Genomic DNA, 16,913 nt, shown 5'->3' on the forward strand with positions numbered 1-16,913 from the left:
TGTTTATATATGCAGCTCAGTGCATTAGCTACTTCGAGGTTAATGGCTCAGCCTCCTTGTAGTGACTAGCCATATCCACTACGGTTAAAGCGTATTTATATGTTTTGCGACTTACCTTATCATTTGTCACATTGCTTGTTTCTTTAACTAATCCTTGGTTACATCTTTAGATACCTTAGCCGCAGTGTCTAATTTTTTTATTGCCCCTATACCTTTCCAATATCCTCACGGGCTATAGTAAATCCATTATTAATTAATATTGATGTTTCTTTTAATACGAGTCATGACAATCATTGAATCGCATCATCGTTTTTGCATAAATAATACCCCTGTAGTATAGGTATTGGGGTATAAAGCTCAGATGGAGTTGCAGGTAGAATCACCATTACCTATACTACTCACCTGGAGTATTCGGGTAAGAGTCAACGACAAAGTAACCCTGTATTAGTATTATTAGTATTTGCAGATTAAAATAAAAAATGCAGCAAAGAGGGTTTGGGTGATCGTGGCACAGTCAGGCTGGTTAGGCTCATCATCAGCTCAGGGCCCTTGTGAGCTATCATTATCATTTTCAGCTTAGGTATGATCTGCGATTCTTCAAAGGACTTCTGGATTTTCATGGTGATAACTAAGCCAGAAAAGGCTGCTGGTTGTTGATATTAAAACCCCTATCGCTTTTACCCCTTTTGTTTGAAGTATGCTTTTAGTTTGGTTGTTTAAAAGATTTTGTCTCAATGTGCTCGGTATAAAAATCTGTTTTCAGAGCCAGTGACGGTGTCTTTGAGACCGATGTCTCTGTCCAAGTGAACGTACAGGACGTCAGTGATGAAGATCCTGTCATCACCATGGTAACAACTGCCACCATGGCAGAAGAACAGGCACCAGGAACCGGAGTGTATGGGGGATATCTTGTCACTGACCCTGATGCTCGAGACAATCTGACATATGTTCTCTCTGGTATGGAGAACGATTCATAGAGCACATGATCATGATATAATCGGAATTGTACAGTTGATTCTGCTTTAAGTAGAGATTTCTTATGATTATGGAAATGTCTTAGTCGCTTTCATTTATTGCACTACAATACATGCCAGCTATTCTGGTCATTGTATCCGTGCAGTATTTAAATACTGTTGAGGGACACACACAACAAACGTATCAAACCGATACATGTTAATTGGAACCTTTGGTGACCCTCGGTCATGAGATATGCTCTCTCTGGTACACAGACTTTCATTGATATACATGTAGCTGAATGTTTTACACGTTACATGCAACGTGAGGTGGCGATCATGACTCAGTATTTGTTAATTAAATGCATTTTTGTATTTAGACCTTCCATTCGATATTACACCTGTAACTTAATAATAATCTACATCTAAAATTTCAATCACAAGATCATTTCTGGATGCAATGTATCTTTGACTCTTTTCATAACAGGAGCTGACAGCGGTTACCTTAGTATTGATTCTGCCACTGGGGCGTTGTCAGTAGCCCAGAATGTCAACCGAGAAGGAAGCAGTGGCAAGACACAACTGGACCTCACTTTGACCGTCACTGACCAGGGTGGTCAACAGGCCACTCAGGCTTTCTCACTCACAGTTGAGGACATCAATGATTTGCCACCGGTCTTTAATCCTTCAGAGTTCACTGCTGAAATTACTGAGAATTCAGCAGCAGGTATGCAGCCTTTCATACAGTCAAGATGTCGAACTAGCCGAACAGAATTGATCGTATTGACAATGTAACTGCTATTACCATATAAGAGGGACATAGGAGTAGTCTTGTGGTTAAAGCATGCTGGAATACACAAGCATGCCACACATGTGGGTGTGTGAAACATGTAACATAAGCCTAAAATGTTGGTTTTAAGCTACAATTATTTTCCAATGCAAGTGCTTTTTATTGACCCATTTCACTGATTTCAGTGATCCATTTATATCATTTTCGTTACAATTTTGCCTTTTACTCCCAATGGAATCTGTTTCGGTTGATAACCATACAGGTTATTTTCTGTCGTTGGCGTTTTATATTTGCTGTTTTATTCTAGATGTGTCGTTGCTGGATGTAATATGCTCTGATGGAGACACTGGCAATAATGCCCTGTATGACATCACGGTTGCAAGTGGAGATGGTGGAGCAGGTATCTTCAAGATGTCCGGACTTCAGCTCCTCACGGACTCCACCCCTGCTGACTATGAGGCTCTCGGTTCATCAGGCTACATGTACACCCTGATCATCACAGCAGTGGACAAGCCGGATAATGGAGTAGCAAACACAGGAACGGCCATTGTGCGAGTGACAGTGAAGCCTGAGAATGAGTTCGACCCTGTTTGGAGTAATCCAGTTCCTGATGGCGGCGGTAACTTTGCAGGAGCTACAGTCAGTGAAGGTGATGCTCCAGGGACTGCCTTGACAGCCTTCACTGCAACTGATGCTGATCTCGGCGACGACGGTGACGTCACCTACAGCATTGCGTCTGTCACTGCTGGTAAGGAATATACTATCAACATAGCAAAATGCACGTACCCTTAAACTACGTGAAATTTTACATAAAACACTTGAAAAAAACACATTACAAAGTTCTATTAAATCAAAATCGGCCTCTTTCTTAAAGTTGGTCATATCTATATATGGATATTAATTATTTGTATATGATGGCATTTTTTCTGACTCCAACATTGTTGACATGAATTCCTTTACTGATCATCAATCTGTCTGTCTGCCATTCTCTCTGTCTCTCTGTCTGTCTGCATATCTGTCTATCTGTTAGTGCATGCAATGTATATGATATATATATATTCAGTGTGTTCAACTATTTCATTACCCTCTAACAGCATCAGGAGCTTCATCACCAGACACATTCTCCATAGCCCCCACAACAGGAGAATTGATGGTGGCAGGAGTGTTGGATGTTGACGTGGGGACAAACGGAGAAAGTAGCTACACTATTGTAGTCAGGGCATCAGACAACGGAGCAACAGTCCGGACCGTGGATGGTAACATTGTTGTTACGTTGACAAACGTCAACGACAACGCCCCGACCTTTGACCAGACTGACTACACAGCTAGTGTGAGTGAAGCTAGTGTTGCTGGGACAGGGGTGATCACCCTCATCACTGATGACTATGATGGCGATGCAGTAACTCTGTCTGTAGCCGGCGGACGGGATGACCTGTTTGAGTGTGTGGGACATGAGGTCAGGATCAAAGCCCCCTTAGACTACGAAACAGATACATACCATGTTGTTACAATCAGGTATTTGCTATAGTTGTCTCTCTGTATCACAATTGTGGAACTCTGCACATGAATATGTATACAAATTCAATTCAGCTAGTCAATCTATATTAATAAAGTGCTAGAGGCCAATGGCCCATTCTACAGTTGCATCATTGCTTGAGAGAGTAACATCATACATTGGAACATTGATATGCATTGTTCATACAAATGATTGTCTTATTTGGGTTGATTTATAAACAAACTTTACAAGATTTTTAACAGTTTCTGGATTTTTTTACATCAGTAAGTTGTTGGATGTAATGTTGGATATAAGTATTCTTTGGGTGGGTGGGTATATACAAACTCCTGATATTGTCATAAACATAACACAAATACAAACTGTCACTCATCCTCTATGTACTTTGTTTGGATAGAAGGCATATTCTATCTGACTTTACTTCTTTATCATATCTACCAGTATCAATTCGAAGCTGCAGCACGGAATTATTAAATTGAAATGTCTTTAACAAAGAATTCGAGACCAACGGACAATGTGAAAGAAGCATAGGTTACCAATTTAGAACTAGAAATGTATGCCAATCTTGCTCGTAGGATGATTTCAGTCTATATACGAACTCAGATATAAAACCAGACACATATATACATCTTCTTGTTGCCAGATATATCCCGAAACCAAACCTTGATAAAATGTTAATTTTAGAAGACCAGTTAGTCTTTCCATTTACACACTAATAAACTGTTATATTACTTCACATATCTGTCGTCAGGTATAGTAATTATTTTACATCAGTATTTAACAGCCCTTTTATAGACAAAATCAATTGAAAATCGCAAATGCTATAACTGATATTGAAGGGTTAAAACACATTATGATACATTCTACTGTTTGTAGGGCTAGTGATGGTGTCTTTGATGCCGATGTGCCCCTCCAAATCAACGTCCAGGATGCCAGCGATGAGAGCCCTGTTATTGTGATGGTTGCTGCTGCATCTATGGCAGAAGAACAAGCATTAGGAACAGGAGTATATGGAGGATATATTGCCACTGATGCTGACGCAAACGACACAATCACATACGATCTAAGTGGTATGAAAAACCTTTATAACCTTAAACGTGTTTTCACGGAAAGATGGAAGTGAGGATTATATAAAATGTATTTATTCTTTGTTCAAGACAATTGACAGACTATATCAGACCACATATTAGGATTTCGCCAGGGCCAAACATAAAATCCATAAACATATTGGGTTAAAAGGGGCGGTTGGATAGCCTAGTAGTTAAAGCGTTTGCTCGTCACGCCGAAGACCCGGGTTCGATTCCCGACATGGGTACAATGTGTGAAGCCCATTTCTGGTGTCCCCCGCCGTGATATTGCTGGAATATTGCTAAAAGGGGCGTAAAACCAGACTCACTCACTCACTATTGGGTTAAAGAACTTCATGTTTGAAGGTTTTAATGTTTAGATAAAAGGATACAAACGCATTTCCAGAATCATAAGAAAGTTTTACTGAAAGCAGATTCCATTGTACGATTCATACTACTCATATATCATCAGCATGTGTTTATGAATCGTTCTAAAGGCGATCACGGTATGAGTACAACTGCTATTGCAAGACTATGCGATAGACGTACACAATCCAAAAACGTTGTGATCAGCTATGGATGTTTCAGTGTATTTTATTTAATGGGTGTGGTACTACTGACATGATAGTCACCTGTGTATGAATCGTTCTAAAGGCGAGCACGGTATGAGTACAACTGCTATTGCAAGACTATGCAATAGACGTATACACTCCAAAAACGTTGTGATAAGCTATGGATGTTTCAATGTATTATATTTAGGTGGTGTGGTATTACCGACATGATAGTCACCTGTGTTACTCATATCCACACTTCAAAGGTGCTGACAGCAGCTTCCTGAACATTGACTCTACCACTGGGGAGCTGTCGGTGGCACGACACGTCAACAGGGATGGAAGCAGTGGAAAGACCCAGCTGGACCTCATCTTGACCGTCACTGACCAAGGAGGGATGCAGGCCACTCAGGCTTTCTCCATCATTGTAGAGGACATCAATGACTTGACACCGGTTTTTGCTTCTTCAGAGTACAGCGTTGAGATAGTGGAAAATAGTGCTGCAGGTGGAGAATGGTGTTTTTCTTACAACTCAGTGAAATTACGGAGACGTGTGAACCATTTATTACGTGTTATCAATGTATAACTAATAAAGAAATCGATTCTCTAATCAGTAATATGAGGGCACGGGTGTCCAGACATCTAAGGCGCCGCAATTCCATTTGCAGAGTTGCATCCTTTAAACACACCAGAAACCCATGATAGTGGATGGAAATCCAGGTTCGCCGTGATTATGTTTCTAGGTTTGTAAGCACCATACACGTGCTCGATGGTTCCACCAGAGTGGTAAACGTCCAAGACCTGCATCACTTCGGTCTTTCCTCCTACACCAAGCTGACACGCAGTGATATCAATGGAATACTGTTCAAAGCAGCGTTAAACCAAACTCACTCATTTAGTAAAATATGACAGAAAAAATAATAACCTACAGAACAAAGCGTATTGCAGCTGGACCATTCCAAAAGGGATTCTTAGCCCAATGACTTGAGCGCTATGACAATAATAGTGCTCAGATAGCTTTCTTGCGACGCGATCGTGGTCACTAATATATTCTGTATATTCTTTGAATATGTCATTGCTTTTTAAACAAGATTAAACTTTTCTGTAATTAAAACAAAACACAGTTGATTTCAATTTATCGTAATAGATCTATCGTTGTTGGACCTGACCTGCTCTGATGGAGATACGGGTAACAACGCCTTGTTTGACGTCACGGTTGCTAGTGGAGATGGTGGAGCAGGTGTCTTCAAGATGTCCGGACTTCAGCTTCTCACGGACTCCACCCCTGCTGACTATGAATCCGTCGGTTCGTCAGGCTACATGTACACCCTGGTCATCACAGCAGTGGACACGCCTGACCAGGGGGCACCCAATACAGGAACAGCTATTGTAAGGGTCACAGTGAAACCTGAGAATGAGTTTGACCCCGTATGGACATCCCCAGCTTCTGATGGGGTTGATGCTGTAGACATAGATGAAGACTCTGCTCCTGGTGCAGTGATATCAGCTTATCAGGCTACAGATGATGACTTGGGTGTCGACGGAGACATCATCTACAGCATTGTCTCTGTTGTAAGCGGTTAGTAACATTGGACATCATACATCGAAGCGCTGCTGTAACTACAACTCAATCACGTTTGTTTGTTTTGGGGGGATTTTTTTCTGGTTTTGATGGAGGTCTTTTGGTGTTTTTTGTTCTTTTTTAAGTAGGGATTAAAGCTTTCCCTGGTCAAACAAGATAAATATTCCCCTACGTCACATGTGTAGGGCCCGTGGATAGCCTAGTGGGTTGCTCGTCACGCCGACGGTGCGGTTTTCTGGCGTCCCTCGCAGTGATAATGCTCGAATATTGCTACTAGCGGCGTAAACCTATACTCCCTCACTACGTCACACGTGTAACGCACATCTCTTATCTTCTACGCTGAAAAAGGGCAAGAGTCTTGATTAAATGTGGCGTAAAACCCTATACATATTCACTCGACATTATCGGAACTCAAGACTGACTGTCAACTGTGTTCTTCTTCAATTCCAAACGATGTTTTTCAGTTCGAAAGGCGTCACTGGCGAAAACATTATTATAATGTTAAGAAAGGAATTACTCTCACATTGACATTAAGTATTATTGATATTGACAACTAAATAGACAAATCCGTGGCGAACATACATAGATATAAGTGAAGGCATCAATTATGCTGATGGTTACGTTTTGTTGAAAACAATCATTTCTCTTGCCTTGATCTTATTTTTATAGCATCATCTTTATATTTACATTTACGCTATACTCCGTTTCATTAACTGTACATGATAATGGTAATTTGTGGCCTTTTATTGCAATTTCCTTTCAATTATCAGCATCAGGTGCAGATGGCTCGGACAAGTTTACAATAGATGCTGTGTCAGGAAATGTGATGGTGGCTGGAGAGCTTGACGTGGACACCGCCACTGGTGGAGAAGCTAGTTACACTGTCAGTGTTAGGGCTTCAGATAATGGGGTGACGCCACGCAGTGTTGACGGGAGCATCACTTTCACACTGCTAAACATCAATGACAATGCACCTACATTTGACCAGTCAACATTCCAAGCAAACCTCAATGAAACCAGTGCTGTGGATACAACTGTCATCAACTTCAACATCCAAGACCATGACGGTGACGACGTGACGTTGTCTATCGCCAGTGGACGGGATGACCTGTTTACGTGTGACGGACATGACGTCAAGGTCAAGGCTGCGCTGGATTTTGAAACGGACACAGCGCACGTTCTTGTTATAAGGTAATATTGAAAAGACATAATATGTCTCCCCTTGTAGAAAAGGGACTTTATGGGTGCTTGGATACAATTGTGTTGTGACGTCATAAAGAAAGACGTTTGACGTCAACTTACTTCCGTAAAAATCGCTATGTAGATCTATGCGGTCTTTACAAAAAAAATTATTTTTCTCTTTTTAGGTCGTAATGTAACACATTATTTCAAAACATGTCAGCATACATGTCTACTTTCGATTGATTAGTCATTATATTTAAATTATAACAACAACAGTGATAATTTCAAGTCTGAAAATGCGATTTTGCAGAAAATTAGTCCAAATGTTTGATACCAAGTATCTCTGTAATAAATATGATTTGAAGCCTGTGCATTGTGTTCCTGTTTTCTCCAAGGCACTGTATTTTTAAAACATAATGAGAAGTCAAAATGTGATTTTTCACCCATATGGCCTCTTTTATTATGGTTGGTCACATATACCACTACGATTTTTTCGGGTGTTCTTTAACCTATTTCGAGTATTTTGATATTTCATTGTCAGTATGTTCGTCGTGTTTATACTGACGTTTTATGTGTGTTTTTTCATCACTATTAACACTGAATTATGACAAAGTATATCCGCACTTTAATTTTACAGGGCAAATGATGGTAAATATAACACAGATGTATCACTGGAGATCAATGTTGCTGATGTCATGGATGAAGCACCTATCATCACCATTGCAACTACAAGCTCAATGGCAGAGGAACAAACAATAGAGACGGCAGTGGATGGAGGCTATGTTGCCACAGATGCTGATGCTGGGGATGTCCTGATGTACGCCCTTTCTGGTATGCTCTGTCCCTTTATGTTGGGTAATACCCTGTCTGTATCAGCTGCACCTCTTTATCTCTACATCCAGCAGTGATCTACGCTAGTGTACACTCGGTATACACCTAACCATAATATCTGCCCCATTAACTCAATGTTGAAGACCTATATGGCACAGGATGGTGATACTTATGACGCGACATATTTTCTACTTGTATTTGTAGTTCCCCCGTGAAGATCCGAGTTAAAATTGGTCTTCAGCAACCCATGCTTGTCGTAGGAGGCGACTAACGGGATCGGACGGTCGCTGACTTGGTTGATACATGTCATCGTATCCCAGTTGCGTAAATCGATGCTCATGATGTCAATCACTGGATTGTCTGGTCCAGACTCGAGTATTTACTAACAATTCGGTTTATGAATTGCCAATTCCTTTATGTTCCCGATATTCTTTGACTATCGTTTAGAATATACTTGGTTGTCGCAAAAGCCGACTAAAATGAGAACATGGGTCACAGTGTGTGTCCTTGCATCTTGACGTATACATTCATGTTCATACTTGTCCCAGATGTCTGTATATATAGGCCCATGATAAAGCTGGAATATGTGTTTGTTTGTTTCTTGCACACAATATTCCAGCTATGTGACGGCGGCCTGTACATATTAGACTGTGGACAACACAATCCAGTGATCGATACTGTGAGAAACGATCCACGCCGTCGGTATATGATGACACACAACCAGCTGGGTCGTCGAGCGATCATTTTGATCGCCTCTTACGACCATCATAGGTTGTTAGGTGCCTATTCTAAATCAGAATGGAATAGTACAGCTGGAATAGTGAAATTACTGAAACATGTGAACCATTTATTACGTGTTATCAATGTATAACCCTTAAAGAAATTGATTCTCTAATCAGTAAAATATAGGGACACGGGTAGCCCAGGTGTCTAAGGCGCCGCGATTCGCTGTGCAGAGTTGCGTCCCTTGGGCCCGCCAGAAACCTATGATTGCGGGTTCGAATCCCGGTTCGCTCCGATTATGTTTCTAGGTTTGTCATCACGATACCCGTGCTCGCGGGTTTCACCGAAGTGGTAAACGTCTGGGACCTGCATCACTTCGGGCTTTTTTCCCACATTAAGCTGACACGCCGTGATGTAACTGTAATACTGTTAAAAGCGGCGTTAAACCCAACTCACTCACTAACTCACTCGAATAGTCACATATTCTTATTGTCTGGGATATTACATAAAGATTGGGAATTTTGCGTTGTGAAACAAGATTCACTCAGTCACTCATGGCTCAGATTGTGAAAAGAATTGCTTCATCTGCAGGATCCGACAGTGGTTACTTCGCCATTGATTCCACGACGGGAGAGTTAACTATGGCACAGAATCTCGACAGAGATGCAGGGAAAAGCGAAGCCTCTCTCACCCTGACTGTCACTGACCAGACTGGACTTGTGGCCACCAAAGATTTCACCATCTTGCTTGTGGATATAAACGATCTCCCTCCCGTTTTCAACCCGATAGAGTACTCTGTTGAAGTCATAGAAAATACACCTCCCGGTACGTTTCTTTCAATAATGCTTGATTTAAGCATTGTTTTTGTATTTTCCTTATCCTTTTGCGTGATATCTTACGAGTATTGGTCATATTAGAAGATTCCTTACAGAATACCTTCAAGAAGACATGTTGCCTAAAGTTCTACTTTTGGGAATCCCACTCCTAAAAGTACTCAGCACCTATAATAATAATTGTTTCTATTAAGTTGAAATTAATACAAAACAGGCGTGAATTGTTGAAACAGTTGATAATAGTAATGATGTAATAATTTTGGGACACAGGTCTTTGGTACTGCAATTTGCTGTTCAGAGTTACGGCCCTTCCCTATGCCAAGATCCGCTGATGTAATGTTAGAATTCCTGATTCTTCCTGATTATGCCCTTCGGTCTGTAAACACCATACCTGGGCTCACTGGTTTCGCCAAAGTTATAAACGGCTATGATCTACGCAACTGTGGGGTTCACCCTAAGACCATGCCTTTACTGAAATAAGATTCAAAGCAGTATAAACGAGCCAAAAGACTGGCAACCTTTTCTTCACCATAAATAGAGAGTGTTTCTTTCAACATACTGCCCTCATGTCTCCAAAACAAAGTATACTATTGTATTGATGATTCACTGATTAACCTAACAAGATCGATCTTCTGGGGGCCTCATACCAAACTACGTTAAAAATGGTACTTGTTGTTACCCTGTATGGAGTTTTGCTTCTGATTAATATAAGGGGTAAAACAGTTCGTCTCAGAGTCATATATATGTGTCTGAGTGGTGTATCCGTGTTAAACTCATTGGGCTAGCACTATAACCGACATAAAGCCGGACTACTACAAGCAGCCACACACACACATGTGCAATAATATTGAACTCCACCTTCACCTTCACTTTCACTTTCACCTTCACCTTCACTTTCACCTTCACCTTCCACATAGTGTTTACATAATCCTTTCAATGCTTGTGATATGATGTTCTTTGGTATATGGGACAATTACGTCGTGATATAACTGGGATACTGTTCAAAACGGCGTTAAACCCAACTCACTCACTCAAAGGATCCGGGTTAGAATTAATCTTCAGCAACCCAAGCGTGTCGTAAGAGGCCACTAACGAGATCCGGTGGTCAGGCTTGGTGATTCGATTGATGCATGTAATCATATCCCAATTGCGTAGATCGATGCTCATGATGTCAATCACTGGATTGTCTGGTCCAGGTCGATTATTTAGAGACCTCATATAGCTCGAATATTGCTGGGCGCGGCATTAAACATCAAACAAACAAAAATTTATAGGACAATTTATGATTTGATTTCAGATACGTCTCTGTTGGACCTCACATGCACGGACAGTGACGATGGAAACAATGCTGTATTTAATGTCGTTGTTCAACATGGAGATGACGCATCTACAAAGTTCAAGATGAATGGTCAGCAGCTTCAGACAGATAACCTGTTGGACTACGAATCTGTGGACTCGTACACCCTGGTCATCACAGCAGTGGACACACCAGACCAGGGGGAGGCCAACACGGGGACAGCGATAGTGAAGGTGACGGTCAAACCAGAGAACGAGTTCGACCCAGTGTGGACAGGACCTGCTTCAGATGGAAGTGGAACATTTACCGGGATAAGTTTGACAGAAGATGCTATTCCTGGTAGTGTTGTGACGACGTTCGCTGCCACTGATGATGATGAAGGGAATGATGGTGTAGTCACCTATAGCATCGTCTCAGTCACTGCAGGTAATCAGAACTCTACATATACAATGTACATATTATATTTTCACCTTATGGAAACACATTTTCACACTGATTATTTGAGCAACTCGAACACAAGCTGCACAGTTACTTGCTCATCCTAGAACACGTGACAATGAACACATGGCGGGCCCCATTTGCAAATAACTTTGTGACATTTGCCTCTGAGAGAGTGAATATTAATACAGTTGTGAGAGTAGTGCGAGTACCAAATAATATCTTTTTATACATCCCAGGGAGCTGAAATGTGTTTGTTTGTTGTTTTACACCGCACTCAACAACATTCGGCGGTATGTAAACACTCGAGTCTAGACCAGACAATCTTGTGATTGAAATCATGGGAATCGATCTACACAACTGGGATACGATGACAGAGCTCAACCAAAGTAGCAAGTCTGACCACCCGATCCCGTCAGTCGGCTCTTATAAGCATGTGTGGTCGAAGACCCGGATCATCATGGGGGAACCATACATACAAGCTGAACAGATCTTGCGTTATTAGTATCAGCAATATTTCCCATTATAGATTTTATAAAATCATTTATTGGAGCTATATAGTATCTTTAGCTGTGTCCAGTGTACACTAGCTTAGATCACTGCTAGATGAGGACAGAACATACCAGGCAGAACGTTAGTTAGGACATCCCCAGCATCAACGTCTGTGGCAACATGTCCTCCGCTGAATCTGACCACTCAATCCCGTTAATCGCCTCTTACCACAAGCATGGGTTGCTGGAGACAAGTCAATGGGATAGGGAACTGAGAATGCACAGTCACTGTTTCGTAATATTGTCCTGCAATTTGAGCACGCCCCTCATTCATATGGATCCTGGTGCTTAATTTGTAGCATATTATCATACGAACGCCTATTGATGACACAAAATCATAGAGTAACAAATAATAATATGTATACAAGATTTAAGAGAGGCACGAATTACTAAAAAGAACTTCCTAACTTTAGGAGAAAAGAAGTACTTAAAACTTGCATGCGGCATCATAAAACGGTCATATTGCCTTTTGTTTCTGCTTTTACTATCACGTACAATTGAGGTTGAAATATTCAAATCAACAATTTTCTGATTCAGCTTCTGGTACAACAGTTGCTGATAAGTTTTCAGTCCTTGGCCACACGGGAGATGTACTGGTGGCGAGTCCTTTAGACGTTGACTCAGGAACAAACGGCGAGGCGAGTTACACCATTGTAGTGAAGGCATCGGACAACGGAGCCACGGCACGCTCTGTAGAAGGAACCATCACTGTCTCTCTGGACAACGTCAACGACAACGCTCCTGTGTTTGATCAGACAGAGTACCAGGCAGACCTCAGTGAAGACAGCACTGCGGACACAGTTGTCATCGCCTTCAACGTCCAGGACCATGACGGTGACGCTGTGACGTTGACTATCTCAAATGGACGCGATGATCTGTTCGCGTGTGACGGAAATGACGTCAAGGTCAAGGCTGCTCTAGATTTCGAAACAGATACCTACCATGTACTTGTAATCAGGTATGTTCAACAGGCGTAGAGCCTTATTTATATGTTGAAGATGAAAACATACAGTTATTGCCTCAAATGTATTATATATACATGTAAAAGATGTGTATTTTCTTCAGGGCCAGTGATGGAAAGTTTGAGGTTGAGGTTTCACTTCAAGTAGATATTGTTGACGTCATCGATGAGGCACCTGTTATCACCATGGCAACCACAAGTTCAGTTGCAGAGGAACAAACAACAGGAACCGGAGTGTATGGAGGATACATCGTCACGGATGCTGATAAACTAGATATCCTCGTCTACACTCTGACTGGTTAGTGACGTTAAAGAGTTAATCATTCTAAATGTAAGATATATCATATAATGGGAGGCGATGGGGTAGCCCTGTAGTTAACGCGTTCGTTCATCAAGCCAGGTTCTAGTCCCAAACTGGTTCTGTGTAAATCCAATTCAATGTGTTCCATGTATTGATGCAATATTGCTGATTTGAGTGTACGACGTCCTCACTGAAACTAGGACATACATACCCATAGTATGGAATTGTTACGCTTCGTTTAACTTACATATAAACACATACCTTATGAAAACGGATGATTCAGATTTTATTCAAACTTATTATTGTTCAATCAGTAAACCATACAAAAAATGTTGTCCGGTGTAATTCCCCAGTTTGACTTGTACCATAGTATTATCTTCCCGTGTTTTTTCAAGTGAACATTTGACTTGCCTGTGCATATTTGTGACGGTGCCACCTTTTCGCGAACAACTGGTATCATAACAATTTGATAATGATTCATAAACACATGTTCATGATATAGTCGGAATCGGACAATGGGAATGTTTTTTTGTCGCTCTCATTTCAAGACATCATGTGTCGGAATTCGAGGTTTCTGTACTGATGATATACAACGTTAGGAAGCAATGATATATTTGTAGAATCTCTGTAATCACTTAACACTTAATATGTCCTTTAAAGGAGCTGACAGCGCCTACCTCAGCATTGATTCAGCAACAGGCGAGCTGACAGTTGCCCAAAATATCAACAGGGAAGGGACCAGTGCTAAGTCAGCCCTGTCCCTCACACTGACCGTCACTGACCAGGCTGGACTCCAGGCCACCCAGGACTTCAATATCACAGTTGAGGACATCAACGATCTCCCGCCAGTATTCAACCCATCTGTGTACGAGATAGAGGTCACAGAAAACACTGTTGCCGGTGAGTGTCAGCCCCGTTTCATGTCTGATATGTATGTCCCTGGAAATAATTTAATTGGCCCCATATTTAGCAACACATTTAGATCGGATGCTGTAGGATAGAATGCGTGGTAATACTTATCTAACCGACATAGACAGCAGTAGCAATGATTACATATACTACGGACACTGTTTATGATGTAAACTGCTGGGCAATAGAAAGTTATGTTTTGTGGTGGCTAAAATGAAACAAACAAGAAACGGTTATTTGATGTCGATGTATTTGATACGGGTAAGATAGTTGCGTTTTGGACCTAAGTTTGCAGTGTTTCTGTGACTGTTTCAGCCTGGTAACGTTTTGATAACGTTTGTACTGTTTTTTACAAATCCCCTTTTCAAGTGTATACTTTCTCATCAAGTATGTCAATGCCGAATTAGTTTAAATTACATTGACGTTTTAATAATCTTTGTGTAATATATTCAGGTAGTAATTCATGTGGTCCTCACTCAATCACTCACTCACTCACTCACTCACTCTACCAGCATAGCTCTGATATATCTCAATATCATTCACTTCAGACTTTAACCTGCTGGAGCTCACCTGTACTGATGGAGACGCAGGCAACAACGCCGTATTCGCGACGTCATCGGCCAGCGGGGACGATACAGTCCGGAAGTTTCAGATGGTGGATCTAAAACTACTGTCAGCTGATAATGCTATTGACTATGAGAGTCTGGAGGCTTCAAACTACATGTACACCCTCATCATCACTGCAGTGGACACGCCCAATGATGGGGAGGCCATGACAGGAACAGCAATCGTCAAGGTCATCTTATCTAATATGTTTGACATGCGTCGTCCTTTGTGTGTTCAAAGCAATATTGCCCCCAAATATCGTAATCAAATGGGGGTCTTGCGTAGCAATGTACTTATAATTACTCATGATAGCGTAAAAGACGACATGACTTATCCAGATATCACAACTCACAGGATGTCATGAAATAGCTGCTATATTGCTGTGGCAAACAATGATAGTTCACGTGGAAAACTGGCACTATTATTCTGTGCACAGTTATACTGAATGAATGGGTATGTTTTTACGTCGCTTTTACCAATACTCCAGTAATATCACGGCGGGGCACACGTTGTACCCATGTCGGGAATCGAACACGGGCCTTCAAAGTGACGAGCGGGCGCTTTTACCACTGGGCTACCCAACCTCCCCCACAGTTAAACTGGTGTGAATCACAATCAAAGAAAGTTTTGCAAACCTTTACTTTTATCTATTTCCTAATGTAAAATTGACTTCACGACTGTGAATTAGAACCAATAATCACAAACAGGAAAGGCAAACAATGGCGACTTTTTATTCGAACCAGCGGATCCTGGATTCAATGCATTGAACACCCTGGAGATAGATGTATAGATCATGATCAAAACTAAACATTCTGACCAGTTTGATCATGACAAATATATTTCGCACTATAAGTTGTCGACAGGCGCCCACATTCTATATGTAAATTAAACATAATTAATCCTATTTCGTTATAGGTGACAGTTGTGCCTGAAAATGAATTCGACCCGGTATGGACCGCGCCAACGTCAAGCGTTAGTGGTAGTTTTGATGATATTGTCATATCTGAAGACACATCAGTTGGTTCTGTTTTGACAGTATTCACTGCTACTGACAATGACAAGGCAGATGATGGCCTCGTCACCTACACCATCACAGGGACAAATTCAGGTACATGTATATTCAGGAAATCCTTCACAGTTATCTGATAGATATAAACTCCTATGTCAAACCCGTAGTGCTTGGAATAGTGAGTTGGGTTTAACGCCGCTATTAACAGTATTACAGTTATATCGCGGCGTGTCAGCTTAATGTGGGAGGAAAGCCCGAAGTGATGCAGGTCTCAGACGTTTACCACTTCGGTGAAACCCACGAGCACGGGTATGGTGCTGACAAACCTAGAAACATAATCGGGGCCTTAGACGACTGGGCCCCCCGTGCCCCCCGTAGTGCTTGGAAGTCATTTTGACAATAATTGAAGGAGAACAATATTACATGATTGAGCACAGATTTAATTGTGGCGAAGATTTATGCAACCACAAATATATTTTGTGAAATGTCAAAACGTCATATTCGATTTTTTTATTGGCATATAGATACATCTTTGATCAGTGTCCTGCTTCCGTCATTATTTTCCTGAAATTTTGAAATTCCGTTATACTTGGAATTGTGTTGTTTTTTTACGAATATGAATAGTACAATTTTGACGTTTTTAGTTTATAGGTAAAACATATACACTAGGTGATAGATGAAATATATATATGTATGCCAGAGATCTGGTTGGACAAATCAATGTGTGGGCAATATATTGCTAACTAAGGTACCCGATACAATATATACAATACTATGCAGACCAAAAATGTAATGACCTTTTTTTCGGGAAGCACT

At 41.2% G+C, this 16,913-nt stretch overlaps 1 protein-coding gene across 1 annotated transcript in view; it reads left to right on the top strand.

Annotated features, from left to right (window-relative positions):
- The window catches only part of LOC124112238 (protocadherin-16-like), a 73,498-nt gene that overhangs the window by 31,847 nt on the left and 24,738 nt on the right, over window positions 1-16,913 (top strand). The window contains exons 13-28 of the mRNA XM_048386505.1: window positions 764-957; window positions 1,441-1,680; window positions 2,051-2,491; window positions 2,838-3,258; window positions 4,133-4,326; window positions 5,141-5,380; window positions 6,022-6,453; window positions 7,227-7,647; window positions 8,276-8,469; window positions 9,784-10,017; window positions 11,323-11,748; window positions 12,849-13,269; window positions 13,377-13,570; window positions 14,234-14,473; window positions 15,031-15,278; window positions 16,004-16,196. Coding sequence (XP_048242462.1) covers window positions 764-957; window positions 1,441-1,680; window positions 2,051-2,491; window positions 2,838-3,258; window positions 4,133-4,326; window positions 5,141-5,380; window positions 6,022-6,453; window positions 7,227-7,647; window positions 8,276-8,469; window positions 9,784-10,017; window positions 11,323-11,748; window positions 12,849-13,269; window positions 13,377-13,570; window positions 14,234-14,473; window positions 15,031-15,278; window positions 16,004-16,196 — 4,733 coding nt within the window. The remainder of the gene's footprint in view (window positions 1-763; window positions 958-1,440; window positions 1,681-2,050; window positions 2,492-2,837; window positions 3,259-4,132; window positions 4,327-5,140; window positions 5,381-6,021; window positions 6,454-7,226; window positions 7,648-8,275; window positions 8,470-9,783; window positions 10,018-11,322; window positions 11,749-12,848; window positions 13,270-13,376; window positions 13,571-14,233; window positions 14,474-15,030; window positions 15,279-16,003; window positions 16,197-16,913) is intronic.

The sequence above is a fragment of the Haliotis rufescens genome, unplaced genomic scaffold (assembly GCF_023055435.1).
Source record: "Haliotis rufescens isolate VD_foot unplaced genomic scaffold, xgHalRufe1.0.p SCAF_6, whole genome shotgun sequence".
Classification (NCBI taxonomy): domain Eukaryota; kingdom Metazoa; phylum Mollusca; class Gastropoda; order Lepetellida; family Haliotidae; genus Haliotis; species Haliotis rufescens.